Below are 27,642 nucleotides of genomic sequence, written 5' to 3' on the forward strand. Positions count from 1 at the left end.
CAAAATCACCAAAATCACCAAAATCACCAAAATCGCCAAAATGACAAAGATGACAAAAATGACAAAAATGACAAAAATGACAAAAATGACTAAAATGACAAAAATGACAAAAATGACAAAAATGACAAAAATGACAAAAATGACAAAAATGACAAAAATGACAAAACTGACAAAAATGACAAAAATGACAAAAATGACAAAAATCACAAAAATAACAAAAATGACAAAAATGACAAAAATAACAAAAATGACCAAAATGACAAAAATGACCAAAATGACAAAAATAACATTAATGGCAAAATTGACAAAATGACAAAAATGACAAAAATGACAAAAATGACAAAAATGACAAAAATGACAAAAATGACAAAAATGACAAAAATGACAAAAATGACAAAAATGACAAAAATGACAAAAATGACAAAAATGACAAAAATGACAAAAATGACAAAAATGACAAAAATGACAAAAATGACAAAAATGACAAAAATGACAAAAATGACAAAAATGACAAAAATGACAAAAATGACAAAAATGACAAAAATGACAAAAATGACAAAAATGACAAAAATGACAAAAATGACAAAAATGACAAAAATGACAAAAATGACAAAAATGACAAAAATGACAAAAATGACAAAAATGACAAAAATGACAAAAATGACAAAAATGACAAAAATCACAAAAATGACAAAAATCACAAAAATAACAAAAATGACAAAAATGACAAAAATAACAAAAATGACCAAAATGACAAAAATGACCAAAATGACAAAAATAACATTAATGGCAAAATTGACAAAAATGACAAAAATGACAAAAATGACAAAAATGACAAAAATGACAAAAATGACAAAAATGACAAAAATGACAAAAATGACAAAAATGACAAAAATGACAAAAATGACAAAAATGACAAAAATGACAAAAATGACAAAAATGACAAAAATGACAAAAATGACAAAAATGACAAAAATGACAAAAATGACAAAAATGACAAAAATGACAAAAATGACAAAAATGACAAAAATGACAAAAATGACCAAAATGACAAAAATGACAAAAATAACAAAAATGACAAAAATGACAAAAATGACAAAAATGACAAAAATGACAAAAATGACAAAAATGACAAAAACGACAAAAATGACAAAAATGACAAAAATGACAAAAATGACAAAAATGACAAAAGTGAAAAAAATGACAAAAATTACAAAAATGACAAAAATGACAAATTTGAAAAAAAAATACCAAAATGACAAAGATTGCCCAAATGATCAAAATGACTCAAAATTTCTGCTTATTCTGTATTTTTGGATTAATGGGTCGTCTTGCTATTAAGAAGCCACAATGAGAAATAAAATTTGAAAAACTGAAACCTTATCTTCAAAATAATTGTATGAAAGGCTCGTCAAAGTTCCGCGATGTGAAAACTGAAATTTAATACGGGATCATAAATCACATTACACAGACCTACCTATTACATTTTTTTTATTCTGACTTTTGATTGTTTAACTGTTTTACAAGAAAACTTCGAACGATTTCTTAGTCCGCTGTAAGATTTTCACCCAAAACCAAACTTATCCATAACAATCTATCTCAGCATTTTGTTCCTGATCAACTCAACTATCCTCCCGATGATGCTCGAATGCTAGCACAGCGAGAACACACGAGTATTTCTGAATGAAATTCTCAGGCGTCTTTAGCATAACTCCTTGACTCTTTTGCGTTACCATCCCCTTCCATTAGACCACTTAGTTCTTGTGCTATGATGGTTCCGTTTTAAGGATGAGGATGAACATGAAAAAAAAAGTTTTGTGGATGGAGTGTTCGAATTCCATAATCATTCTCGCTCGACTGGCAAATTTCACGCGTTCTACACATACAGATACGGCATTCGCACGTGCTAGGTCATTTTGCGAAAGTTCATATTAGAAAAAACTTTTGAAGCTTTAACACTTAAGAAAAGTTGGAACTACCCTTTTGGGTGAATACTCGAAGCAGTAAGGTTTACGACAAGTTCTCGCGTGGGCGACCGAATGGTGATGGTAAATTAAATAACTGAATGATGATTTCAATGACAATGAAAGTTAAACGGAAAACATCTCCAGCTAGTGCAGGAGCTGGCGAATGAGCTGCCTGTTGAATGACGATTAACACGCAGCAGAAGGATGAGAGATAGGAAAAAAAATGAAATCTTCATCCTTCGGATAAGAATGGGGTTTCGATTCCATCGGAGAAGGTTCGATAAAAAAAAATACGGAAAACCCCATTCAGCAAAAACCTTACTCAATGAAGATATCGACGATGTGCGGTCTTTGGAGGACGACTTTTCTTAAAATGAACCTTCCTCAGTCGATAGCATCATCGCTAATAGAAGTACCACGTCAGCAACAGGCAGTTGTTCTCTTCTGCATTCAAAGGATTTCTTCTTGGGCGAGCTATTTAGAAAAATGGTTCCAAAATCATGCTCCACAATCCAATTGACAGGGCTCTTCACCACTTTGTGATCTTTGATGCCGGGAGATCCATTTGATGCAGCTGGAATAATGATTGAGTTCTTCTTGGGGTTGATCTATTTATTGCCGGGGCTCTTCTTGCTGGCAGCACCGACTATTTGAAAGAGTGATGTGATGTTGTGGCAGCCAAGGATGTAAAATCAATTATCCTGTTTTGGAAGCAAATTTATAATTTGGCATTCGTAAAGCTCTTCAATTGGTACGGAAAAAAGAAATGAGCATGTCGTAGCTTAACCAATTTGGACGCAATCCATTATAGTTTCCTGAAATTGGATTACGAAATGTGGTACATCGTGTTCTATCTATTAGACTAGAAGAATGCGCCACATGACATAATTTTCTTAGATTAACCTATTAATTTGAGCAACAGAATATTTTTAAAGCTGACATCTCGAGTCGATTCGAACTGAACTCTTAATTTGATCGATAAAAATTGCAGGTGGTTGAGTGATTTTAATCATTCGTTCGGTTAAAAAATAACGAACATTCAGTAAAACATTACCTGACTTTCGGAGATTAGAAAACAAATTACCGAAAAACGACCGTCTTATTGACAGCTGTCATCTGTCATTAAACTAGAGTCGTCCACGTACTTGTTGTTTGTTTCTAGTTTTTTAAGGAGTTCAAATTTATTTTTCGGTGTTTCGATTTCCTGTTTCTTAAAACTTTTAGGTAAGCTATTATGATATCACAGATGGTATCATTACTTTAAGATCGATTGATTGAAGTACATGTATTTGAGAAGGTACCGTACGCAAAGCCACTAAGCACCCTTGTCTTTACTTTGTATATTTTGGCTTAGCATTGTGAGAAAATTGTATTATTAATTTTTTATTTACAAACGTCTAAGTTTTTTTTCGACTGAATGAGTATGATAGTTTATAGAATTATAATTCCTTTCCTTATTATCGATCGTTCACATAAATAACAATTTAAAAAAACAGGAAAGTTTCAACAATGATCGAAATCTAATTGAAACAATTAAAAATAGCCTATGCATAATAATCAACATTCCATTGCCGACATCTTTCTCACTTCTCTATCGCTCATCGTCAGCCAACGCTCTAATCGATTGCAAATACCTTTATTCCATTTTCAGATCATTCAGATAAAGGTGAAGACGCACCTCACACCACCTAAAGGCTCAATTTCTACCAAATGACAAAATGATGCACTACAAGAAGGGCAAAAACGTGGAGGAGGAGCTTAGCAAAGAGCAAATTCCGATCGAAGTGCTACCGGAGCACTTCCTCTGGATGCACGTGAAGGGTGGCTCGCGCATTTTCAATCTGGTCGAGTACGCCAAGAAGGCACTGGACGCGGGCGAGTATCGATCCCTGGTATGGAGTGGGTCCGACGGTGGCGTTGGCAAAACCATCAGCTGTGCTGAAATCATGAAGAAAGACTACCAACTGCACCAGGTCACCCGGATCTGCTACCGAAAGTGAGTATTCTTGGTTTTTTTTTATTTTCTTGAAAGTTAAGAAAGAAGATAAAGATGTTCTCATGATCGTAATCGATGAATTCCTTTCAAATTCAATTATCGCAAATTGTATAATAAAGGGAAAGTAGAGGTATCACTATCAACCATCAGTATGCATCTTTTCTAGAAGGGCGACAAAGAAATTCAAATAAACAACATTTGAAACAGTTATTTATCACCTTTTCTACTCTTCAGAGTCGAGGAATACTGGGACGCTCAGCAGGAAGGGCTGGAGCAGATAGTGGCCACCCGGAAAATACCCAGCATCCACATTCTGATGTCGTTGGACGAAATCGACAGCAGTACGCCTGGCTACCAGCACTCGAAAACGCGAACCACCTTTTGGCTCGAGGGAAAAGCTAACAGAAAACCATCCGGTGACGGTGTTGGTACCAGGAAAAATTATTTCACCGGACCACAGCTCAAGAAGAAACCGAATCGCAACTATGGTGACAAACCTGATAAGGTTAAAGAAGGAGATGGAGCGGGTCAGATGAATGCTAAAAAGAAGAAGCCTCGGAATAACGATAGAAGCGGCGGTGGACCTCCCCAGGACAAGCGAGATGGTGGATCGCGGGGGAAACAGTCGAAACCTCGGGACTCGGGAGAACCATCGGCTGGAACCCCAATGGAGACGTAACAGGTATTTATTTACCAATAAAGATTTTTTTTTTAATTTATTAAGAACAAGGCATCTAATGTCTGTGTCGGGTTTGTCGAAAGAAACAGCCTTCTGTCTTTTATAAAATTTATCATAAATAACTAATTTATTGAATGGTTTCAGAACTTTCAACTTTGGAAGAATTACTCAAACATATAGTTTTGAATAAGACCAATCTTTATTGCGAACAACAATTTATAATTTTCAACCTAAACAGTTACTTAAAATGACGTTCGTAAGCCTCGTAATCGCTCGCTGTAGCCATCGATTTCGTTGATCAAACTCTTCGTCAAATTGTTCGGTGTCACTTCTCGTCCCAGGAAGTTGGACACCAGCAGTCGGCTAGGGATTCCTCCACCATATGCCAGGCAACCGCGGCGATATTTTTCACCCTGGGATCGGCTGAGGGGGTCTTTCTCAAAATACGTTTGCCAAATCCACGAGGCAACGGCCCGGGATATTAGATAGGAGTAGTACTTTGCACCGTACCCAACCAGGTGGGAAAATCGCAACTGCCATGCGGTGTTCTTGACGTATGGGAGCCCGTAAAATTCTTGCTGAACGTTTTGGAGGGTTTCTGTTGTGTTGCTTCCATGCTTGGCGGGATCTCCGTGGTAGACCTGATCGAGTGCTGAGTAAAACAATTGAAGTTGCGTTTCGCTCGAAGAGAAAAGATGTTTGGATGCACAAAGTCTTTCAAGCATATCGTCTGGGATGGGTTCCTGTGTCTGGAAGTGTTTTGCAAAAGTTCGTAGTACCCTAGGGTCGCTGGCAAAATATTCCATGAGGACTGAGGGTACTTCGGCAAAATCTGTACTACAACGAGTTCCAGTCACGTGTTGATACTCGGTGCGAGCTAACATCGAGTGCATTGCATGTCCCATTTCGTGGAAAAGATTATCGACCATCGATGGAGTGAGTAGCGTTGGACCGGACCATCGTGGCTGCGAAAGGTTCAACATCACTACCACAATTGGGTTCTGGTAACTTCCATCGGCCAGCACCTTTCCTCCTTGAATGGTAAAGTGGCAGTCTTGATTGGGTTTGCCTTGTCTTTCAAATAAATCACAGTAAATATATCCGAGTAAACCTTCGGTTTCGTGCATTACAGCTAGCTTGTAAATGTCGTGGGACCAACTTTCACCCGGTTCCAATTCAGTATTTTTCAACGTTATTCCGTACAAACTATTCATGAGCAAATTCAAACCCTCCATACATGCACCTAAACTAAAGTAAGGTGAAAATTCAGACGCCGACGCTTGAAGACATTGTTTTTTAAGCGTCGAAGTAAAATAAGGCGTGTCCCAGGATGCCAAAGGAGTACTGACACTACTTTCCACGTTCTTCATTTTTTGCATTAAGGCAAAATCTTTCTCAGCTCGTGGTCTTAATTGTTCATTTAGCGTACACAGGAACTCGTTGACCATTTCCGGTGTCTCGACTGTACTAGCTTTCAAAGCTCGATGTGCATAGGTCTCAAACCCGCAAGTTCTTGCTAGCTGGTGTCTACCGGTCAACAATTCCACCAACAGCTGTTCTTGCTCTTGGTCCGGAAATAGAAACAAACGGTATGCAGCCTCGCGAACCATGTTGTTTGACGAATCCGCGTATAGACCCGACACCAAGACCTTGTCTCCATCCATAGAGAAAAACGGTCTTATCTCATCGGGCAAAATGCTTTTATTAATTGTTCTAGGATGGACCGCTCCAGCCATGAATCGTTGCCCAATTTGAAGAATGCAATCGTTCAAGTACACTACCTTTTTTCGGTCTTCCTCTGCCAAGTGTATTCCGCTCTGTTCGAAATCGAACAGAAACAGTTCCGCCACATGACGATCCACGTCACTGGTCTCTAGCATATCACCTCCTTCAACAACTGCCTTCAAGGCTTTGTAAAGCGGTTTGTGAGTATTTAGCTTCTCCACAATTCCGCTGATACTGATGCAAGCATCCTCGGCAGCCCGGCTGAAATTGTTCTGCGGATGGGCCAGTCGAATAAACTCAGCCAAATCTGCCACCTTGCACAGCGTATCGGAAAGCTCATCGAAAATCGTCACCATTTTACGGGACCGCTCACTGGAAGTGGCCTCCTTAATGAGATCTTCCGTTTTGAAGATAGCTTTTTCCTTCAGCGAGTAGAAGCCCTCATAACTGGTCAGCTCCGGTATTGTGAAGAGACCCTAAAAAGCAATAAATTTAATAAATTGGTTGAATTGTATGAGCCTTCCTCAAGACAACACACAATCAATGAATTAAAGCCGTATAAGATTTGGTTCTCGAAATCAAATCCAGAAACTAAAGCGTATTGTAAAATCTTGTGTAATAGATAGTTGACTTACCACTTCATTTTTGGTAAAGTTGATTCGTTTCTCCGGCCTTGTGTTGAAGGCCGTAGTGAGCGGGGACCAGGTGCTGACCAAACGATGGCGGCCTTCACTTTGGCCGGTCCGTCCCAGTGAAAGAATCCTTGGGATGCGATGGTACATTGTATCAATTTCGGTCCAAATCCCCGGATTGTGGGGACACACAAAATTCGATGAGCGCTCGCAGATTCGCGATCTCAAAATGTTTTGGTGAGCTGAACTCGCAGATTTTTTGACAGTTTTTAGCCGAGACACAATTTACACGGTGATGAGTCGGAATCAAGATGACACCAAATTGTTAATCATTTATATAAAATCGGTGATAAAAATTTTGATTAAAAAATGTACTAAAATGGATTCCCGATTTATAAAACCTAGCGGAAATACGTATATGTGGATATATCCATGGCATATGGTTGATGGTTTTTTACTACTTAGGAAGCAACAAGAATCGAAAAACTTACATGAAAAACATATTATACCTATTCATCGTTTTTTTTTTTAATTTAAATTAAATTTTAAAAAAGAACGTTCAGGCAGTGTTGCCAGCGAGCACTTCAGACAAGGGAGAAAAATGTTGCCCGAAAATTGCTCGATCGAATTGTTCTTTGATGAGTAGGACAGTTTCTCTGGAATTCCACTTCGTCTAGGTTCAGCACAGAGAGGTTCATAATTCAGGCGTCCGAATTCGAAATCCACGAACAGCAGCAGCTTCATGCTGCGGTTTTGGTTAGAAATCGCTGTTCGTAACTCGGAAGAGTTGGTCAGTCTTGAGTTGAGCTGATGGGTTCGGTCCGTTCGGTCTGTCGATAGCTGACCTGCTGGACCTTTTAGCTGCATTCTAGCGCCACTTATGTGGCGAATAATTAATTGGAATAATTGAGTAACCGGACGATGATTCAGTGGTGAAAGGCTGTGATATCTCTATGTCTCACCAATTAACAAGCGGCCAATTCTATTCAATAGTGCTAATGATTCTTATACATACTGTATTATTTATTTGTTCTCCCACCCTTCAACACACACTAGATTACATAATCTCTCCTTTCAGGTTGTAAACGTATTATCTCAAGTGATCTTCTTCTATAGTAAGAGGGACCTCACAACACGAACACAATGTGTTGTTGTTGATTAGATGCGTACATGTAATTTTGCTTTCTTCCGGTTCCTGTCTGATGGTGGTGGAGTTTTTTTTCCTCTTTTGAATTTATCTGCGGATATCCTACGGATGTTTTTTGTTTGGTGACTATATAATTATGTTTGCGTTATTTTTTTTTTTTTTTTTTTTTTTGTTTCGAGTTTTGTACACTCTAACTTTCGAGTAGCATAAAAACAGACACAAAATCGTTTTGCATTCTTATCAGTTGGAAGCTTGTCTTCCAATAACTTTTGCTTGGTTACGAATATTCTTTTATTTATGTTGGATTTGTTTAACGCTTGCAAAATTTAGGATGCTCGAGTCGCCACTTTTTCTTTTTCGGTGGCTCGAATAAAAGACTTACATGTTCGTGATACTGATACGAAAAGAAGATATATGGGTTGGTACCTATCTCTAAAGTAAACTTAGCATGGAGATGATTAATCACAATCTAATATCTAGTAAATTTGTGTTTCCTCGATATTGAACACTAGATCAAATGATCACAAGACAATTTGATCGGTGCTTTTGAAACACCGAGCATTATCGTACCGTTCTGGGCGTGAAAATAGGATCGCTGCTATCAACGAACAAACAACTGAGAACATTTAGAAGGTTTATCCATGTGTTCAAAGAAAACGGGTCAAACTTATTGTGTTTTGAAATTAATCGACCTCTTAGCGTTGAATATTCTAGGTTGCTATATGTTCTGCAGTGTTTCAACTTTATTGTGGAAAAACCTTTTTCTTTGAAGGTATATTTATACTATGTTCAACAGACAAACCTGTTAACATTGCAATGCTTCAATTTAGCTTTGCATAATCATCCCATAATGTGGTTTACTAGCGTGAAACGACAAACTGTTTAGAGTGGTACTTAAGAAAGTTACAAATCTCTGAATCGTTTATTAATTTGTTGTCTGATTATTGAATAATTTCGAATGCACGCAACTCATTGGTTAACTGGTGAGTCCGCTTCAAACATGTGTTTTCTTGATCAGCTAAATATATTTATTGGATAATTCCATTCGAGTTTTCGTAAGTTTTTTTTTCTATTGATTACAAACGTTATGATGTTTTAATTTGTTGGAGTAGCTAGTTTAAAGCAAATTCCATTAACATTAAACGGATAGTTCCAATCATCCCGTTAACGAGGAAAAATTCAACTGAAACGTGACCGAAATTCATGGAAAATTAAAAAAAAACAATAGGTTGAAATCAATCGGTGGTGTAAACAAAACAAATTATAGTTCCTAGTAAAAAGTATGACTGTTCGCAATCGGTTCAACTAGTCAATAAAGTGTCACTGTAGCATTTAGGATTGAGGGACCTTACCGTTACAGACTGTTTTAGTTTTTCTTCTGGTCGTTTCTGAAAATCTAGTACCTACAACACACTTCGACCAGAGGCGCGCTGTGGATGGTTTGTCATAATACACAATCATAGACTGAAACCGACCGAACCGATCTAGGCTTCGCTTTCGCCCGGAGTCAGTTCGCACTCCGGAATCGGCACGATCAGATTTTCCTTGGACATGAGTGAATATTTGGTCACAAAGTGCGTAAACCGCAGGCAGAGATACGTTTCATCCTCGAACTCGTTGAATATTCGCCGATGGTGATAGTAAGCGTGCGAGAAAATTCGATACACTCGCCGACAGACCGAACCCAGCTTCGACACCGACGATTCTTTGATTGATACCCTGCAATGGAAAAGGAAGGAATGATTTCAAGCTTAGAAATATTATATTTAAAAAAACAAGAATCTCCAACATAGAATTAGGTCCAACGGTACCACTATACAAATTAAAATCGAACGAAATTCCCACAAGTTCGCTTCACAAAAATGTGTCACTTCAAAGACATATCCTCCGAGAATTTTCTAAACCATTCAATGGCCCATTATTGTGGGGCGACTATATATAAAATTTAAACTGTCTTCTAACAATCACAGACTCGGAAACTCCAAAGCAGACTGACGCAAAATCGGTCGTTGGAAATTTTTGAGGCTGGCAAAGATTACTATCAAAGTGAAAACCTGCTTCACTTTTGAAAAGTTGAGCTCTCATACATCTTCTATGTAAAATGATTTTGCAAATATAGCATAATTGCGATCGTGTTAACATTTATAAGACTTACACTGCCGCTGCCGGCAAGTCTGTCCCATATGCAAAAACAACGAACCGAGAAAAACGGCTTTAAAGATTTTTATTAACTTTCGTGGATTTCTCGGTTGAAACTTTACCTTTTCTATTTCTTTCTTCACAGATATTAAGATAATTGTTGTATAATTTCGTCCAATGTATTTTTGCTTTGGAAGTTGTTGATGCAGAGGAGAAAATAATGATGGGACAGCCTTGCGAGTATATTCCGCATGCGAATTAAATGTACCCGCAAGGCTGTCCCATATTTGGCTTTTCTTTTGTCAGTCGATCATTTGATTCTCTCTATCTACGGTGTATTATTCACTTTACTGACTGTTAACTGATAAAAATAAGTTTGAAATCATGCTTCTGATATATTTAGATAAAGTAAGTTTATCGTAAGAATTGAGAAGGTCTAAAAAAAATGAATAACAACGTTCCATGTAAAAACAACCTTTACCTTCATCTTTTGGAAAGTTTTTTGGTTGATATTCTTTTTAGAAAGACAATCTACAATAAAAGCGAAGCATCTTGGCTGCAAATATTTAATGAGAAAAATCAATACAATACGACCTACGCGTGTGCTACCAGGTACGCGTATTTTGGTTCATAGATTTTATGAAAGTCCAAGCAGCAAATAACAGCATGACAAAAACCTAAAAAAATAAGGCTTTGTATCTGAATATTTTCCATGTTTACAACGAAGAATTCAACAAGCCTCATGCGAAACTAAAAAACAGTTTGGTGGAATTTACTCATTAGGCTAAATTTAGCTTGTAAAAACTATGGAAACTGTTATTTTTGACTTCACTGTACTATTTTATCTAGTTTAACTTTCGCAATTTCAATAAATGCTGATTTTGTTGCACACATTGCATGAATATTTGTAAAATTAACGTAAATTAGAGGGACAAATTTAAAGATTCTGTAAAAATATACATATGGGACAGCTTTGCGGGTATATTTCATATGGGACAGGCATGACTTGGTATTTTTTTCACAGATGTTGAGAACAAAGTTATGAAAGTTTTTAGTCTGAATTGAAGAACTAACTGTATTTGAACGATTTTTGAGATAAACTGAAAAATGACGAAAATGCATTTGGGACAGTCTTGCGAATAGCGGCAGTACAGGATAAGTATAGAATATATCAATAAAAAATGCATCGTGTAATAAATATAACTCACCTGCTTGGAAAGTATTTATTGCTATTGAGAAGGCAAGCGGCCCCGTCTAGCGTGTGACGCGTGTAATCGATGGCCGGACATTCTTTCGGCGTTTTGTGGGCTGCACACAGAAAGATCCATTGCTCGGTGGCCGTCATCTGGGTACAAGTGGCAGGAAAACACTGCGTCTGCAGCCGAACCGCCAACCCGTTCAATTCCATACAAAATTGTCTGTTATATGTTGAAAAGAAAAGAATAGCTTAGAATAAGATTTCTGTTCGCTCGTGCGACTAATCGATTTTTAACCGTAAGTGTTCGTATTTCCAAACGCCTTCATCCTGCCCGTCTGGCATGGTCAATATTTGTTCCACATTAGATGGGTCCTTCTTGATCATCTGTTGTATGTACTGCTGCACAGCAAGCGTGCTGTCCATCTCCTCGAACGGTTCATCGGGCCAGTTGCAAAAATCCTGTCGATGAGGAAATAAAATAATTCAATAAAGGCAAAATATTTGTCAAGTGTCCCACCCATCTCAACCCATACTCAAAATAACCCACAACCCCCTAAAAAACTGTATTCCAACACAGAAGCAAGCAAGATGCAAAATAAATCGATCACCAACCCTCTCACTCCATCCAAGAGCCAACAAGCTTTTTCCACACAATCAAAAAAGGAATCTCACTTTCACGCAACACTCCAGGTTTTGTTCTACCGATTTAAGCACAGCTTCCTAACTTAATCCACCATTATAATACCTTCCCGGAAAGGGCGTTTCCTGAAGCACCGGAATAGACATACAGAATTACAAATTTCCACCTACCTTAGCCTTGGTTCCGGGTCTATTTCTTCTGTGAATTGTAGAACCGTCAGCCATCTTCATGATTGAAAGTATTTTTCTCCCTTTGACGGGTGGCTGCTGCTGATGACAGCACTTTGTGCAAATTAGTACCGGAACTTGACGTAGAAGGGCGCTAAAGTTGTTAAAAAGAAAAAGATCACGTCCGCAAATCACCCACACAGAAAATAACGAAAAGGTAAAATTTACCGAGATGAAAAGGTGAATGGGTGAATGTTCGTGAAATTCAAGGAGGTAACTTTTACCTCGTCGAGGTTAAACTAATCTCACAACGAGGGAAATTTACCTGAATCGAGCTGACAAAAATGGTAGAATTTACCTAAAAAAAGGTAAAATCCAAAAAAGATACAGCTTACCTCGTAGCAACAATTCAGTTTACCTGAATTGAGCAGAATAAAAAGGTACAATTCACCGAGAAAAAGGTACACGGAAAATAAAAAAAAGGTAAAATTTACCTTTTTGCGAGGTGAATTTTTTCCACCCCTCTTTCGAGGTAAATTTTACCTTTTTTTCATTCACCTAGCAAAAAGGTAAATTTTACCTTTTTTCAATTCACCTAGCAAAAAGGTAGATTTTACCATTTTCTCATTCATCTAGCAAAATAGTAAATAATACCGTTTTTCCATTCACTGATTTAAAAGGTAAATGCTAGTTTGTTTGATTGGTTTCTTCAATTAAAATTAATTTAAAAAAAACACAATTCTCGCGTGAGCTTTCATTACGTCGAATGAAACAGAAACACCGAACCGAGAAAAACGCTTCTGAAATTTGAAGAGTGTTTTTTAAATCCTATTTTTATTCCTTCGCCGATAACCCTTCAAAAAATACGCAATATTCATGGAAACTAATTGTGTCAGATATTCCACATTATGAATTTAATTTTTTGCAATTTTTAGAGCTATTTTTCAATCATATAGGAACATACGACATATTCAAACCTAAATCGTTCATACGTCTGAACACATTCGTCGTTTGGAGGGGAAATTTGTTTCATTCGTCTCTTCTCTTTCGTCCTTTGATTCGTTCAACTTGCACATACGTCCAAATGTTTCTCATGTAAATACTATGGAAAATTTTCAATTTTCTCGGCGTAGTGGCTGTTTAATAAGTGGTGTAGCGGTAAATTGGTGAGTAAATGCATAATTCTCGCGTGAGCTTTCATTACGTCGAATGAAACAGAAACACCGAACCGAGAAAAACGCTTCTGAATTTTGAAGAGTGATTTTTAAATCCTATTTTTATTCCTTCGCCGATAACCCTTCAAAAAATACGCAATATCCATGGAAACTAATTGTGTCAGATATTCCACATTATGAATTTATTTTTTTGCAATTTTTAGAGCTATTTTTTAATCATATAGGAACATACGACATATTCAAACATAAATCGTTCATACGTCTGAACACATTCGTCGTTTGGAGGGGAAATTTGTTTCATTCGTCTCTTTTCTTTCGTCCTTTGATTCGTTCAACTTGCACATACGCCCAAATGTTTCTGATGTAAATACTATGGAAAATTTTCAATTTTCTCGGCGTTGAGGCTGATTAATAAGTGGTGTAGCGGTATATTGGTGAGTAAATGCATAATGAAATGTGTGAATCGGGTGCGACATCGATCAAACCAACTCGCTGCTGCTGATCAGCTTTCTGTTGCTGATCAGCTGGAGGGGAAATTTGTCTCATTCGTCCTTTGATTCGTTCAACTTGCACTTACGCCCAAATGTTTCTGAGGCAATTACCGGTAAATTTTCAATTTTTTTTTTTTTTGGCATAGTGAATGTTAACTTAGTGCGAGTTATCGAGTGTAGCGGTAAATTTATTAGTGAATGCGTAATAAAAGTGTGAATCGGGTGATTGGGTGACTAACAGCAGCAGGCTGCTGCCGATCAGCCTGCTGCTGTTAGTTGTTAGGTTTGCTGCTACTGCTGCTGTTCGGTATCTTTTCCTTGCTGCATTATTGTACAGCGTTCGAAAGCCTTGAGTATCGATTCAAGAACGCCTGAAAACAAGAATCTGAAATAATATTGCCAGGTTGATATTCTGATTACCTCTTCCTGTATACACTGTTTGCTCATGGAATCCATAGCGAATGTGCTAGGTTTTTCTTCCTCTGCACATTCGCCGTTTGGAAGAAGGGACGTAAGCAACATTGAAATGGGCAAGCAAGGTTTTGTTTCATTCGTCATTTTGAAAGTCTTAAATTTTATACATTAAAAGGGTTTAAATTGATTGTTTTATCAATCATATAGGTAGATAATGTTATAATGAAGCCTTTTTAGTGAATATCTCAGTTTTTCAAATTTTGTTTCATTCGACGTAATGAAAGCTCACGCGAGAATTCATGAAAAAATTGGTATTTATTTGAAATAAATAGGGACTGTTACCTAATATTTATTTTTGAAATATATCACCGTGTTCTTTAAAAATTGTTGAGGCAAGTCCTTTGTTCGCCAAGCTTGTCAGGTCCGGCTTTTCCGGAATAATATCTGAAGGCTACCGGGAATACAACACGAAGCTCTGTGGGCCGATCTGAAACAAAAGCAAAGTATTATAAAGAGAACCAGCACAACTAAATGAAATCTTGGAAAACACTTACTATTTTGTTCCGATTTTCATATATTGTGCACGAAGCAAATTTGTTCCTAAACGGCAAAACAGCTTAACCTCAATAAACGGATTCGTCAAATAGTTACTTTTTTTCGAGATGATTTGTACCGTTTTGTTTAGCTCAATCCAGGTCAACTTCACCTCGCTACGAGGTAAGTTTTACCTTATTTGGATTTACCTTTCTTTCTAGGTGGATTATACTTTTTGATTCAGCTCAATTCATGTGAACTTCACCTCGCTACGAGGTAAAATTTACCTTTTTTGGATTCACATTTTTTCTCGGTGAATTGTACCTTTTTTCATTCTTCGTTTCAGGTATATTTCACCTCGCTGTGAGGTGAGTTTCACCTCGAATAGGTAGAAGTTACCTTTTTGGCTTTTGCGAGCATTCACCTTTGCTGTCTCGGTAAATTTTACCTTTTTATTATTTTCCGTGTATAAATCCTAAAAGGTACTTTCTACCTTACGTACTTTGTAGAGAGATGAAGCTCTCATCACAGACTAATGCTCTCATAGCGAGTTGAATTTGATCTGGATTGAGCTAATATTATGTTCTTTTATTTGGGATTTTAAGCCTCTTGGATTTATTAATGCCATCCCTGGATTGAGCTAAACACTGCACAATAGAGTTGTTTTTGACATTTCGTACGCACTGAGCGTGTACAGATGAGACGGGACAATTAACCTCAAAAACTCTCGGTACAAAAAACGGGCAGCCGGTCAACGAACATGGTCGTTTTTGAGGTTAATTGACCCAAAACTGAAAAGTGTTGGTGAAACAACCTGCATAATATAACGAACACTACCAGCGGCAAATAGGACTATTCACATATGGCGTATTTTTTTTTGATTCCGGATTTGGCTCTGGAACCGTCAGAATAAAAAAACGAGTTTCGGGTTTCGAGTTATTCCATACGTAGGTGTGCGTGAGAACGAGCGCAATGTTTACATGCAGCTGTCATTTTGTTCTCCCTTCTGGATTTCTTCATTCGGTTCTTCACATCCGGATTGCCTTTTTTCGTGTCCGGATTGCACTGGACAGCAGATAGTACGATTTTGCTTGGCTGAGAGGTTCAAAATCGCGGCAATAATCATTTTCCCGTTCATAATTTCAACTGTTTTGCTTTCAGCCAAAAACAGCTGTTTAATGTTTTGACAACAACGTTGAGAGTATTGGTGAACTTCTCGCAAAACTGACTTTCTTCTCAGGGCGACTCCGTCCGTTTTTCGAGCGAACCTAGGTTGCCTCTCGAGCAATAAATGAGCACGATGACAGCAGTTAGAGCGAACCTAGGTTGCCTCTAGTTTGCCTCCAGGTGAAAAAAAATACGGTAATAGAATAAAGTTACACAGAGCTAAAATTAGGCTTTTGAAACAAAACAGAAATGATTTTGATTCGAAACATTAATTTTTTTTGAATCAGTTTCCTGTTTTATTTAAATAAAAAAAATAGTTTTTTATTCGAAATTTTTTTTTGAGAAAAAGGATTAATTTTTTGAACTAAATATTTTTGGAATTTGATTTTAAACAAATTCTTTTTTTTTTAAATGAATGGTTCAATAGCATTGTTTCTCTGAAAAAAAAATTAAACTTTTTTTAACCTTTCCGCTCATTTTCAAAATCTTTCACCTAATTCTTATCTTCTATCCGTCTATAATCTTTCAATTCTTAAATATGCTTTCTCAAAGAATATAAAATTTCAACGATATAGCCGATAAAATAATTTCATAAAATAAATTTACAGTGATTAACTCTTCATTAAAAAAAGAAAAATAAAAACTTCAGCCTTCACTTCAAAAGGTATTTGATTCGACTGCATTTGACTTGGTTGGTCGTGTGATGTGGATCAGATTTAGCTAAATAAGAAGGATTCAGAATGAAGTATATGGTGAATGTATGTTAGTTACAGAAAGAATATTGAAGATTTAGTGCTCGCATTTTTACAGGCCAACGGCAGAAGGATGGTTTATTCAAGTCCCTGGATGGATGCCTCAACCGAGGTGACAGCCAGCTGCTCAAGATGACACCGCTCCAAATCCAGCGGTCAAGTCAAATTTACCACAATCTACTATCTTTGGTCAGGTCGTCGAAAATTAGGACCGGATGATTCGATTCCGAGGCATCGTGTTTAATTTGTTTGTGAATAAAATTAAATTTAAGATTTCTTAATGTTTTCTTTTTATTATTTTAAATTTCTAAAAGGAATTTCGAAACAACAAAAAATATATCTTCCAATTGGAATGAATGCACAATAATGGTTCAATATGATAATAAATAAATAAATGCTTTCAAATCTATAAATCTCGCGTGAGCTTTCATTACGTCGAATGAAACAAAATTTGAAAAACTTAGATATTCACTAAAAAAGCTTCATTATAACATTATCTACCTATGTGATTGATAAAACAATCAATTTAAACCCTTTTAATATATAAAATTTAAGACTTTCAAAATGACGAATGAAACAAAACCTTGATTGCCAATTTCAATGTTGCTTACGTCCCTTCTTCCAAACGGCGAATGTGCAGAGGAAGAAAATCGTAGCACATTCGCTATGGATTCCATGAGCAAACAAGTGTATACAGGTTGAGGTTATCAGAATATCAACCTGGCAATGAATATTAATTCAGATTCTTGTTTTCAAGCGTTCTTAAATCGATACTCAAGCCGGCTTTCGAACGCTGTAAAATAGTGCAGCAAGGAAAAGAAACCGAACAGCAGCAGTACCAGCAAACATAACAACTAACAGCAGCAGGCTGATCGGCAGCAGCCTGGCTGTTAGTCACCCAATCACCCGATTCACTATGCCGAGAAAATTGAAAATTTACCGGTAATTGCCTCAGAAACATTTGGGCGTAAGTGCAAGTTGAACGAATCAAAGGACGAATGAGACAAATTTCCCCTCCAGCTGATCGGCAACAGAAAGCTGATCAGCAGCAGCGAGCTGGTTTGACCGATGGCGCACCCGATTCACACATTTCATTATGCATTTACTCACCAATTTACCGCGACACTAGATATTTCACTTATTAAACAGCCACTATGCCGAGAAAATTGAAAATTTCCCATAGAGTTTGCATCAGAAACATTTGGGCGTAAGTGCAAGTTGAACGAATCAAAGGACGAAAGAAAAGAGACGAATGAAACAAATTTCCCCTCCAAACGACGAATGTGTTCAGACGTATGAACGATTTATGTTTGAATATGTCGTATGTTCCAATATGATTAAAAAATAGCTCTAAAAATTGCAAAAAATTAAATTCATAATGTGGAATATCTAAGACTATTAGTTTCCATGAATATTGCGTATTTTTTGCAGGGTTATCGGCGAAGGAATAAAATTAGGATTTGAAAAACACTCTGCAAATTTCAGAAGCGTTTTTCTCGATTCGGTGTTTCTGTTTCATTCGACGTAATGAAAGCTCACGCGAGAAATGTGGATTACACTGTGGCAAAAGAAAATGAATTAGAATAAAATGAAACTGTTTTTTGTATCAAAGCATTAATATTTTGAACCCAATAGACTTTTCAAAAGAAAAATTCTTTGAAATAAAAGGAAAATGCATTTGAACCAAAGAAATTTTTATTTATCCCAAAATCAAAGGAGATTTTGATTGAATAACAAAATACAATTGCACACTGTGTTAAATTAGTTATCAAAATCTAATTACAAATTATTTTATCAATTTACTAGCTTGACGCATAATTGATAAAAGGTCGATTAGTTTTAATTTATTTTTCAGTGAAAATTTATGCATATTTAAAATTTTTTTTTATTAATCGCAGCGCACTAAACTGGACTGCGCACTCATGACTGCGACATTCGTGCGAACTTGTACATTCGTGCGACCTGTCAAATCAGTGTAAAATCTGTCCGAGTTCTACACGCTAACCTCTTTTCAGTCAACCTTTGTACGGATAACTGCGACTGCAAAACATTGCACGAAATCCAATTTTCAATGAAAGAGATAATATGTAACAGATCTTTTCAGCGTTTAAAGATTTTAAAGATCATGAACACCCCTAGTTTGTACAAAATCCGAAAAACGCGATTGAATTCCCGAGTTGTAGCGATTTGTTGTACAAAAGCAGTGGCAAGAAGTTTAAAATTTTCCCTGTCGTGAATTGATTCTTTTCGTGAAAAAATAAGTTCTTGTTTAAGTAGTTCTCCAACATCATGAAATGATAGTTTACCTTTCGAACCGCGAAGTGGTTCTTTTTGTTTTTTGATTTAAAAATTAGTTTTTCATTTCGAAACGAAAGACCGGAACATTGCGACCGACCATCAATAGCTTCGTTCAATCGTAGGTAGAAATAGGTTTCTGTAAACTCGCTGTTCAATGGGTCTATGTTTTGGTCGAAACTAGTCAGGTCGTTGTTGAATGAAACAAGTTGAAATCGATCGAAATTAGTCAAAACCGGTCGAGCTCGGCAGGAGGATTCGTTTCATCCTGGTAGAAATCGATCGAAGTGGATTGGGAAAAGACGGTATCAACTGTCAATCCATTTCTACTTGTTTCGACCAGACTTCATTGAACACACTTAATAGTGAGAAAGCACCATGGGCGATGGGCGCGCTCGCAATCCCGGTATACGATTTCTCGTGTGTTAAACAGAGAAAGCAATAGCCTTCACTACAATTTCACTCCGATTAGCTGTCATTCTTATGGAAATCTGTGTAAGAGTAAAGAGCAAGCTTTATTCTTTTTAGCAGGCCCAATCCCAATTGCCGAAGATCGCGCCGTAAGAAACTGTAGTGGTCCCTTTCCCGCGCACGGCTCTGGATACCCATCAAACAACAACAAAACGTTGCCTTTTCAGCCTTTTGACGTTCTGTCAAGCGGATTGACATCTGCGGTGGCTGGTTCGAAAAGTTTGCTTCCATCAGTGCTTGCGAGGTTTTTCGTTTTGTGTGAGTTTTATGGTTTCGACTGGAAATTGAGAAAATTTAGTGCCAAGGAGTTTGCCGAAGCGAACGATTTCCTGTTCTTCCGAGGCACCCAACGGTGATCACGATTTCGAAACGCAGGAACGATTCTCAGGGGGCGAGCGGAGACCGTCAGGATCATTTTCGGAAACGAGCAAGAGGAACATTTTCCTCAGCAGCAGGTGCAAAGGGGGAAGGAGGGACATCTACAACCTCGCCAGTCGGAGCGGGTAGCGCCATGAATTTGGCAGAAAACGACCGGAAGAGGGCCAACTTTTCCGCCCTCAGTAATAGCAACGGGGCCGTCATCAAGATGACCACCAACGCTGGAACAGGAAAGCCCGGAGACATCAAGAAGATTGTCATCAAAAACTTCAAACGTAAGTGGCAGACATTTATATGCGTGTAGACCAATCGTTGAAAAAAAAAAATTAATCGAGACAGCTGATCATTGTGAGAACTTTGCCCCCATTTTCCCCGCACGCGGCCCCTTTTTTACTGAGGGAACACGTTAATCCTCCCATCAGTGGGGTCGATATAGTTCTGATGGTGTTCTCTATATTGCAAACAACCGAATAGAACGATTTCATGTCGAAAATAGCTTACCTTCAAGGTCTTCTGGTTTGGTATAAAAGGTAGTATCGCGTAGAGGCTTGGCGTTTGTGTCCTTCTAATCGTTTCGTTCTGCTACGGTTTCACTTGCAACTACAACTAAATCGTATTGATAGCGAAAGGTAATATGCAAAATCAATTCCTAATTAACCTTCTGCAGTAGACTTATTGTTATAGCCAATGACTTCCAAATGCAAATAAGTTAACCATTAGAAGTGTTTTGTTTTTAAATTTTCTTTTCGATCAATTTTCATCAAATACGATCGAAAAGTAGAATAGTTGTATGTATTTCAAGAGAAAAAAAATCTTAAAAAGAAAAATTGTTTGAAATTGTTATTAATTTTTAAAGACTCCAAGTCAAGATTATGCCAAATGGCATTAGGCCAAATGGCTTTATGCCATTTCATCAGACTCCCAGACTTCACCGAGACTTTTGAAAAAAATACGTCATAAAATTTCTTATAATGGCTGCTAATTAGCCGTCGTTTTTTATAAGGGATTTTAACTCCACAGGGGGCATTCGTTCTTAATAGTTTCGTACTTATTTAATTGTTATTCTGTTATGGTATTATTAACATTCGTGGAATCTGCCTATCTACGTGCTGCTGTTAAGTTGTACGTTGTACCTTTACCTAAAATTTCCTCCCCTTTGGACTTTCTGTCAGTATCCAGAACATGCTAGTTTCATGAGACAATCTGCAGAGACTCTAAAAACCCGTGTCTCGGCCCCCGTTGATTTTTTTTTTTAATTTTTGTTGGGAGCACTTTTTAATAGTGAATATTAGACATTTTTTTTAAATTGGTAGAGACTGATAAAACTTTATTTTAATGTTCGATCCTGCGTGACTGATGAGTATCTGCTCGCTACTTTCTGTAAACTCTAAATTCAAAATGTTACTAATCGATGGTGGTTCCTGGCATAACATCTGCTAAAGCTTAGTTCTTTTAGAAATGGGACATTTACGAATGCCTGTATCTAAAAAACCATTCGTTTGAACGAAATACTTTCTATGAAGAAAAAGAAGGTAATGTTATTATCTTTCATTAAAAAAATTGAAAAAAAATATTTACCGTTTTTTGTTAAAGAAATTTCTACTTTATTCTTGGTATCTCCCATTGGCCGGCGCACACTTTTTTCAGTCATGGTATTGATCAGTTTATCCAACTTATGCTTCGTAAAATCTATATTTTAGGTGGATTCACCCTCTTTCTTCAATTTCTGATACTTCTTGGTCCAATACTTCTCTGGAAACTGGAAACTGGAAGCATTTTAGTGGATACAGTTGTTTCGAAATGAATAAATTTGATTATTTTTGACCACATTTTTGAACGTTTTTTTTCGGTACCGGTTTTACAGCTTAAGAGCTTTGGAACTATCAAAAAATGGTTGTTTGAGGTTGGATTTCAATGAGTCATCACTTTCAGCTTATCGGAGAAAATTGTTTTGGACATTTCAGCGATCTACCCTAAGTTTTTCGTTTATTGAAAATTAAAAATGCTGGTATGAGACTTGACTTCCTTGATGATCCTTAACCGTTGTTGCCGATCATGTGCTTCTCTCCAATGCTTGATTTTAACTTTGTGGACATTATTGACAGTGTTTGCATACTTATCCACCACAAAAACTCAGTAATTCTTTGAATCATCAACGGTTTTGTCAGCTAACAATTTGATAATGACGTATTTTCAAGGAAACTGTGCAAAATTATTTTTTTCTTTTTCTCTTGCATAGTACATATCTCAAAAACGCGTAAATTTTAAATTTTGAAAAAAATAGGTCGAATAGTACTTTTTACAGGCAACAAAATGCTGTCAAAATTTTCAATATCCAATAACTAGTTAACGAGCTATTAGCAAATGAAAGTGTCCCATTTCTAAAAGAACTAAGCTTTACTATCTTGAAACGTTTCATGACTTTCTTGCGGAGGGCTGTTAGGTTTATTTTCCAGGCTTCGCGAATCTCTCAGAGATTTGTATGCTATAATCAGCTATTTAACTGGATGTAAACTGACAGTTTGTACGGGTGACAGTTTCTCCAGTCAGTTCTCAGATTCCTTCGACGTGCCACAGGGAAGTCATCTAGGACCAATAGTATTTCTGATCTATTTCAACGACGTGCTGCTGTTTCTCGATGGACTCAAATTAGCGTATGACGTCGACGTTAAAGTCTACCAATGGCCCGATGACGTGAATTTCTTGCAAAGTCAGTTCAACCTCTTCGCCTCCTTGCCTATCATCGCCTATATCACTTTTTCATGAACGGCGCCTTTTACAAACGTTTATTTTCTTGGAAACGTGGTAATCTCTCAAAATGAACACGTGAAAGATCTTGGTGTGATTCTTGTCGAACAGCTAGATTTCAAGATTCACACTATCTCCTGTCTGAAATGTCTCTATAGAGTATACAGTACTGTATACTGTAGGTTAATTCTATCCATCCTCAAATATGCCTCTGCTGTTTCTAGCAGAGGCATATTTAATGATGCTGACCGCATCGAAACAATTCAACGGCGTTTTTTGAGGTACCACCCGCAGGGAACCACTTCGCGTGCGTCTGTCGTCGCTGATCTCGCGCACTAGAAAAAACACTTTCTTTCAGCATTCGACCTCGAAGATTTTGTTCCTCCTAGACTGAATAGAACAATAATGGAGGCATTAATTCGGCTTCAATTGAATAAATATGACAGCTGTCGATTTTATATTGAATACTTACATAAATAATCAAACTTGAACAACTATCCATACATAAAACACAATTATGATAATCACTATTTTTTTTTTGTTCCACAGTAAAACCCACACTGCCCGATAACTATCAGGAGCACACATGGCAGAAATTGCGCGAAGCCGTGGTAGCCATACAGACATCGAAACGGATCGAATACTCGTTGGAAGAGCTGTACCAAGCGGTGGAGAACATGTGCAGCCACAAGATGGACTCGCAGCTGTACGTCAACCTAACGGCCCTCGCGGAGCAGCACGTTAAGGCCAACATTACTCCCTTTTTGGCGGAATCCATCGACAAACTGGTCTACTTAAAGAAGATGAACGAATGCTGGCAGTCGCATTGTCAGCAGATGATTATGATCCGTAGCATCTTCCTGTATCTGGATCGAACGTACGTGCTGCAAAATCCGACCGTTCATTCCATCTGGGATATGGGTCTGGAGCTATTCCGGGATCACATAGCCATGAACACATTGGTTCAAGCGCGCACAGTTGAAGGAATTTTGATATTGATTGAAAAGGAACGAAATGGAGACACCGTGGATCGAACACTGCTGAAGAGCTTGTTGCGAATGCTGTCCGATTTGCAGATCTACAAGGAGGCATTCGAGCAAAAGTTTCTGGTTGCCACCAAGCATCTGTACCAGTCGGAGGGTCAGGCTAAGATGGAAGTTTTGGAGGTACCGGATTACTTGCAACATGTCGATAAACGCTTACAGGAGGAGAACGAGCGTCTGCTGCACTATTTAGACAGCTGCACCAAACATCAATTGATTGTGACCGTTGAAAGACAACTGATAACGGAACACATCACCGGTATTCTGCAAAAAGGTTTGGATCAGCTGCTAGAAGAAAATCGACTGACAGATCTAACTCTACTGTACTCTCTGTTTAGTCGGGTGAAAAATGGAACCATAGAGTTGTGTGCATCGTTCAATGCCTACATAAAAAAGAAAGGTCGTACCATTGTTATCGACCCGGAGAAGGACAAATCGATGGTTCAGGATCTGCTTGATTTCAAGGACAAGCTGGACAATATAGTCAACAGTTGTTTCGATAGGAACGAAAAGTTCTCCAACTCGTTGAGGGAAGCTTTTGAATTCTTCGTCAATCAGCGGTCTAATAAACCGGCCGAGTTGATTGCAAAATATGTGGACATGAAACTACGTGCCGGCAACAAGGAAGCCACGGAAGAGGAGCTGGAACAAATCCTAGACAAAATTATGGTACAGTTCCGGTTTATTCATGGAAAAGACGTTTTTGAGGCGTTTTACAAGAAGGATCTCGCCAAACGATTGCTGGTCGGCAAGTCGGCATCCGTCGATGCCGAAAAGAGTATGCTGTCCAAATTAAAACAAGAATGTGGTGGTGGATTCACCTCGAAGCTGGAAGGCATGTTCAAGGATATGGAACTCAGCAGGGATATTAACATAGCGTTTAAGCAGGTAGGTTATTTGTGAGCAGGGACCGAAAACAGCACGAACACAGAAGTGCAACACAATTTGATGACACAGCACTTCCGAAACGAAATTGTGCTGTGTCTGTGTCAATCTACTTTTGTTGCGTGTCGGCCGCAACACAGCACAGTATGCGACACAGTTGACGACACAGTGTGTTCGTGTGCCGGTCCCGATACGATTATCATTGTTGCTCCTGCCAGCTAGCTTTTTTTTTCAATTCGTCGCCTACTTGCTAGCAGCCGAACTGGATAAATTTTTTTCTTTTGCTTTTGCTTAACACAATGTGAGTGAAGAGCTTCGCCATTGAAAATACGGAGAAATGCTGTCCAGTCAAGTGCGACGGGTAAAAAAATAGCCTTGCTCGTAACAACACTGTGCTGCATGCTGTGTTATCCTCGACACGACACAACTGGGAATTGTGTCGTGTTGATTTGATGCAACACAACACAATTGAAGTGCTGTACCAAACCAAAGTGTCGCACACAAAAATTTATGTGTCAGCATGTTTGTGAGTTGAAAAGGGAATTATCAGATACAGACGGTTTACTCTTTTTTTTATTTTAGCACATGGCAAACTCGGAAAACAAAGACCTGCAGAACTTGGACCTGACGGTGAACATCTTGACGATGGGTTTCTGGCCCACCTATCCGGTGATGGAGGTCACGCTGCCGCAGGAACTGCTGATCTACCAGTCGATCTTCAACAAATTCTATCTGGCAAAGCACAGCGGCCGGAAGCTACAGTGGCAACCGACCCTGGGTCATTGTGTGCTGAAAGCTCGGTTTGATGCGGTTAGTTGGTTACTGTTTTTGTAAAAAAAACTACAACTAATTGAGTGATTTTTGTTGTTTTCAGGGACCGAAAGACCTTCAGGTGTCGCTATTCCAGGCCCTGGTGTTGGTGCTGTTTAACTATAACGCAACGATTTCATTCGAAGAAATAAAGGCTGGCGTGAATATAGAAGTAAGTCTAATAAGCTGACTTGTAACTTTGCTATCAGAATGGTGTTATGGGCTTGTGATATTGATCAGTTGGCAAGTCAGTTGCCTCCTGTGCCAAAGAGTAAACTAACGAGCCTATGTATGTAGTCTCTTTAGAGTAAACATTGAACACAGTTGTACCGGAAAGTTTTTCAATAATACTGTCCGCCCACTGCAACATTGATTTGAAGTCGCGAGTGCCATGAAGATAGTAAAACGACTATAATCGAAACAAACAAAAAAATAATAGTGTTATTCTTTTTTTTTCGTAGGATGGTGAGCTTCGTCGTACGCTGCAATCTCTTGCCTGCGGAAAGGCTCGTGTTCTTACTAAAATTCCGAAAGGTCGGGAAGTGGAAACCACCGATAGGTTCCAGTTCAACAATGAGTTTACAAACAAACTTTTCCGAATTAAAATCAATCAGATCCAGATGAAGGAAACTGTAAGCACTCTTTTGAGTATTTCGATGGAACAGTTGAATATTGACGAATTTTATTTTTATTTTTAGACTGAAGAACAGAAGGCCACGGAAGAACGAGTCTACCAGGATCGGCAGTACCAGATCGATGCTGCCATTGTGCGTATTATGAAGATGCGAAAAACGCTGAGCCACAATCTGCTCATCAGTGAGCTGTACAAGCAACTGACTTTCCCGGTTAAAGTGAGTTTATTAGAAACAGTGTTTTCCGCTGATGAAATTAGTTAAACAAATGATCATTTCCTGTCCTTACAGCCTGCAGATTTGAAGAAACGTATCGAATCGCTGATCGATCGGGACTACATGGAACGGGACAAGGATAATCAGAATCAATACAACTATGTCGCCTAAAGCAGCAAACCTCATCTAGAAGTGCATAGTAGCAACAATCACAAAACAGTGCGATCCCTGGCACGGCTTTACCGTGCTCCACGTGTGTGAGCCTGAGCGCGTGAAAGAGTTTATTTTCGAGCGGTCGAGTATACTGTAGTGTACGAAGGAAGAATGGTAAGTGTAATATTTAATTTGCTCGAGCAACATTTCCAACATTTTCCTCTTCTCTTCAACAACAGTTTCCACGATTGTTCGATGATTTTTAAAAAGCCCCCACATACATCTACAGACAAAAAACGACAGCTAATTTAGGCACATAGATATTCGGTAACAAAATAACAGAGAAATGAAACGTACTGGTAAGAAAGAACCCTCCCCGACGTCCCCCCGGAATGCTGGTGGAAACAAATTGAGATGCAACCTGGTGATGCAATAATGATCGTCGCCGTTGCTTAGCTGAAGTACTACAACTAGTGAAACCCCCTCTTTAGATCGTCGATTGCAACTTGTATGAAGGAAACAATATCCTACTTTAAATATTCTCTTTCTTTTGTAAATAGTTTGAACATTGATTGCTAGACGTTACTAATAGAATAAACGAAATAAAAGCAAACAAATCTGTACTAGTAGGGCGCAACAACAACAGCAAGATGATTTTGTTTTGTCGCTTATCAATTAATGAAGGAAATCGATGGTTCCCCACACAAACAAATGATTCGAAAGTTAATAACATCTTACAGCTAAATTTCAGATACCAGCTCCAATCAGGTGGACAGATTAACGCAGAGAGTGAACTATTGATAAGTTAAATAAACGTTCTAAAAAAATTATCTTAGTCGGAATGATATTTGAGAAATTTCGTCTGTCTTCGGGAATCACAAGCATTTTAGGGGTACATCAAATTCATCATCTATTTCGAATTATAGGGAATGTTCTGTGACAAACATTGGGAATATCACGAGCCTAAGTATGAATCATTATTGATCAGCACGAGGCTCTTGATTGTACGCAAGTTAGTGCACTTGCATGCAACCAACTAGCAATCAGCACGAGCTACTAGCATACTAGTGAGTAAGAAAGCTAGTACATATTTTTGTAAAGCTCCAAATTGTATCAAAAGCTGGACGTTCGTAAAAAATTTGCGATTTTTTCAATTCTATATGTTCTATATTTTAATTTCTAAATGCC

At 38.0% G+C, this 27,642-nt stretch overlaps 4 protein-coding genes across 14 annotated transcripts in view; 2 read left to right on the forward strand and 2 right to left on the reverse strand.

Moving 5' to 3' along the window:
- Positions 1-4,694, forward strand: part of LOC129755801 (ribonuclease P protein subunit p25-like protein) — a 137,471-nt gene extending 132,777 nt beyond the window's left edge. For 6 of the 7 annotated variants that reach the window (XM_055752456.1, XM_055752454.1, XM_055752458.1 and 3 more), the window contains 2 exons: positions 3,619-3,963; positions 4,198-4,694. In XM_055752456.1, coding sequence (XP_055608431.1) covers positions 3,686-3,963; positions 4,198-4,642 — 723 coding nt within the window. In that variant the 5' untranslated portion in view covers positions 3,619-3,685 and the 3' untranslated portion in view covers positions 4,643-4,694. Of the gene's footprint in view, positions 1-3,096; positions 3,192-3,618; positions 3,964-4,197 lie in introns of those variants that run through there. The other variant, XM_055752459.1, reaches the window with a different exon arrangement.
- Positions 4,695-4,819: 125 nt separating this feature from the next.
- On the reverse strand, positions 4,820-7,378 carry LOC129755794 (mitochondrial intermediate peptidase). Its single transcript, XM_055752446.1, has 2 exons — positions 7,003-7,378; positions 4,820-6,843 (listed from the first exon to the last, which is right to left on the reverse strand). Exons 1-2 carry the CDS (start codon positions 7,147-7,149, stop codon positions 4,885-4,887), a joined length of 2,106 nt encoding a protein of 701 aa, XP_055608421.1. The 5' UTR covers positions 7,150-7,378; the 3' UTR covers positions 4,820-4,884.
- A 601-nt stretch (positions 7,379-7,979) lies between these two features.
- LOC129751931 (MOB kinase activator-like 4) lies at positions 7,980-12,409 on the reverse strand. The gene is made up of 4 exons (XM_055747724.1): positions 12,294-12,409; positions 11,779-11,942; positions 11,494-11,703; positions 7,980-9,865 (listed from the first exon to the last, which is right to left on the reverse strand). The coding sequence occupies exons 1-4, from the start codon at positions 12,351-12,353 to the stop codon at positions 9,631-9,633; spliced, it is 669 nt and encodes a 222-aa protein (XP_055603699.1). The 5' UTR covers positions 12,354-12,409; the 3' UTR covers positions 7,980-9,630.
- Positions 12,410-18,992: 6,583 nt separating this feature from the next.
- Positions 18,993-27,267, forward strand: LOC129756629 (cullin-4B). Of its 5 annotated transcripts, none has more exons than XM_055753542.1 (9): positions 18,993-19,243; positions 19,647-20,242; positions 23,265-24,646; positions 25,226-25,453; positions 25,518-25,625; positions 25,915-26,085; positions 26,152-26,304; positions 26,377-26,628; positions 26,694-27,267. In XM_055753542.1, exons 2-8 carry the CDS (start codon positions 20,101-20,103, stop codon positions 26,470-26,472), a joined length of 2,280 nt encoding a protein of 759 aa, XP_055609517.1. In that variant the 5' UTR covers positions 18,993-19,243; positions 19,647-20,100; the 3' UTR covers positions 26,473-26,628; positions 26,694-27,267. The 5 variants fall into 5 exon arrangements, with proteins under 5 accessions (XP_055609517.1, XP_055609519.1, XP_055609516.1 ...); XM_055753544.1 differs by having other exon boundaries at positions 19,757-20,242; XM_055753541.1 differs by having other exon boundaries at positions 18,993-19,239.
- The last annotated feature ends 375 nt before the right edge of the window (positions 27,268-27,642 follow it).

The sequence above is a fragment of the Uranotaenia lowii genome, chromosome 3, assembly GCF_029784155.1.
Source record: "Uranotaenia lowii strain MFRU-FL chromosome 3, ASM2978415v1, whole genome shotgun sequence".
NCBI classification, from domain to species: domain Eukaryota; kingdom Metazoa; phylum Arthropoda; class Insecta; order Diptera; family Culicidae; genus Uranotaenia; species Uranotaenia lowii.

Coding starts and splice junctions, on each gene's coding strand:
- LOC129751931 (XM_055747724.1), bottom strand. CDS start 12,353: ATGAAGATGGCTGACGGTTCTACAATTCACAGAAGAAATAGACCCGGA. Junction 11,943..12,293: donor GACCCGGAACCAAGGCTAAG/GTAGGTGGAAAT, acceptor CCTCATCGACAG/GATTTTTGCAACTGGCCCGA. Junction 9,866..11,493: donor AATAAATACTTTCCAAGCAG/GTGAGTTATATT, acceptor TTTCCATTGCAG/GGTATCAATCAAAGAATCGT.
- LOC129755794 (XM_055752446.1), bottom strand. CDS start 7,149: ATGTACCATCGCATCCCAAGGATTCTTTCACTGGGACGGACCGGCCAA. Junction 6,844..7,002: donor ACTTTACCAAAAATGAAGTG/GTAAGTCAACTA, acceptor ATTGCTTTTTAG/GGTCTCTTCACAATACCGGA.
- LOC129756629 (XM_055753540.1), top strand. CDS start 20,101: ATGAATTTGGCAGAAAACGACCGGAAGAGGGCCAACTTTTCCGCCCTC. Junction 25,454..25,517: donor TGAAAGCTCGGTTTGATGCG/GTTAGTTGGTTA, acceptor TGTTGTTTTCAG/GGACCGAAAGACCTTCAGGT. Junction 26,086..26,151: donor AGATCCAGATGAAGGAAACT/GTAAGCACTCTT, acceptor TTTTATTTTTAG/ACTGAAGAACAGAAGGCCAC.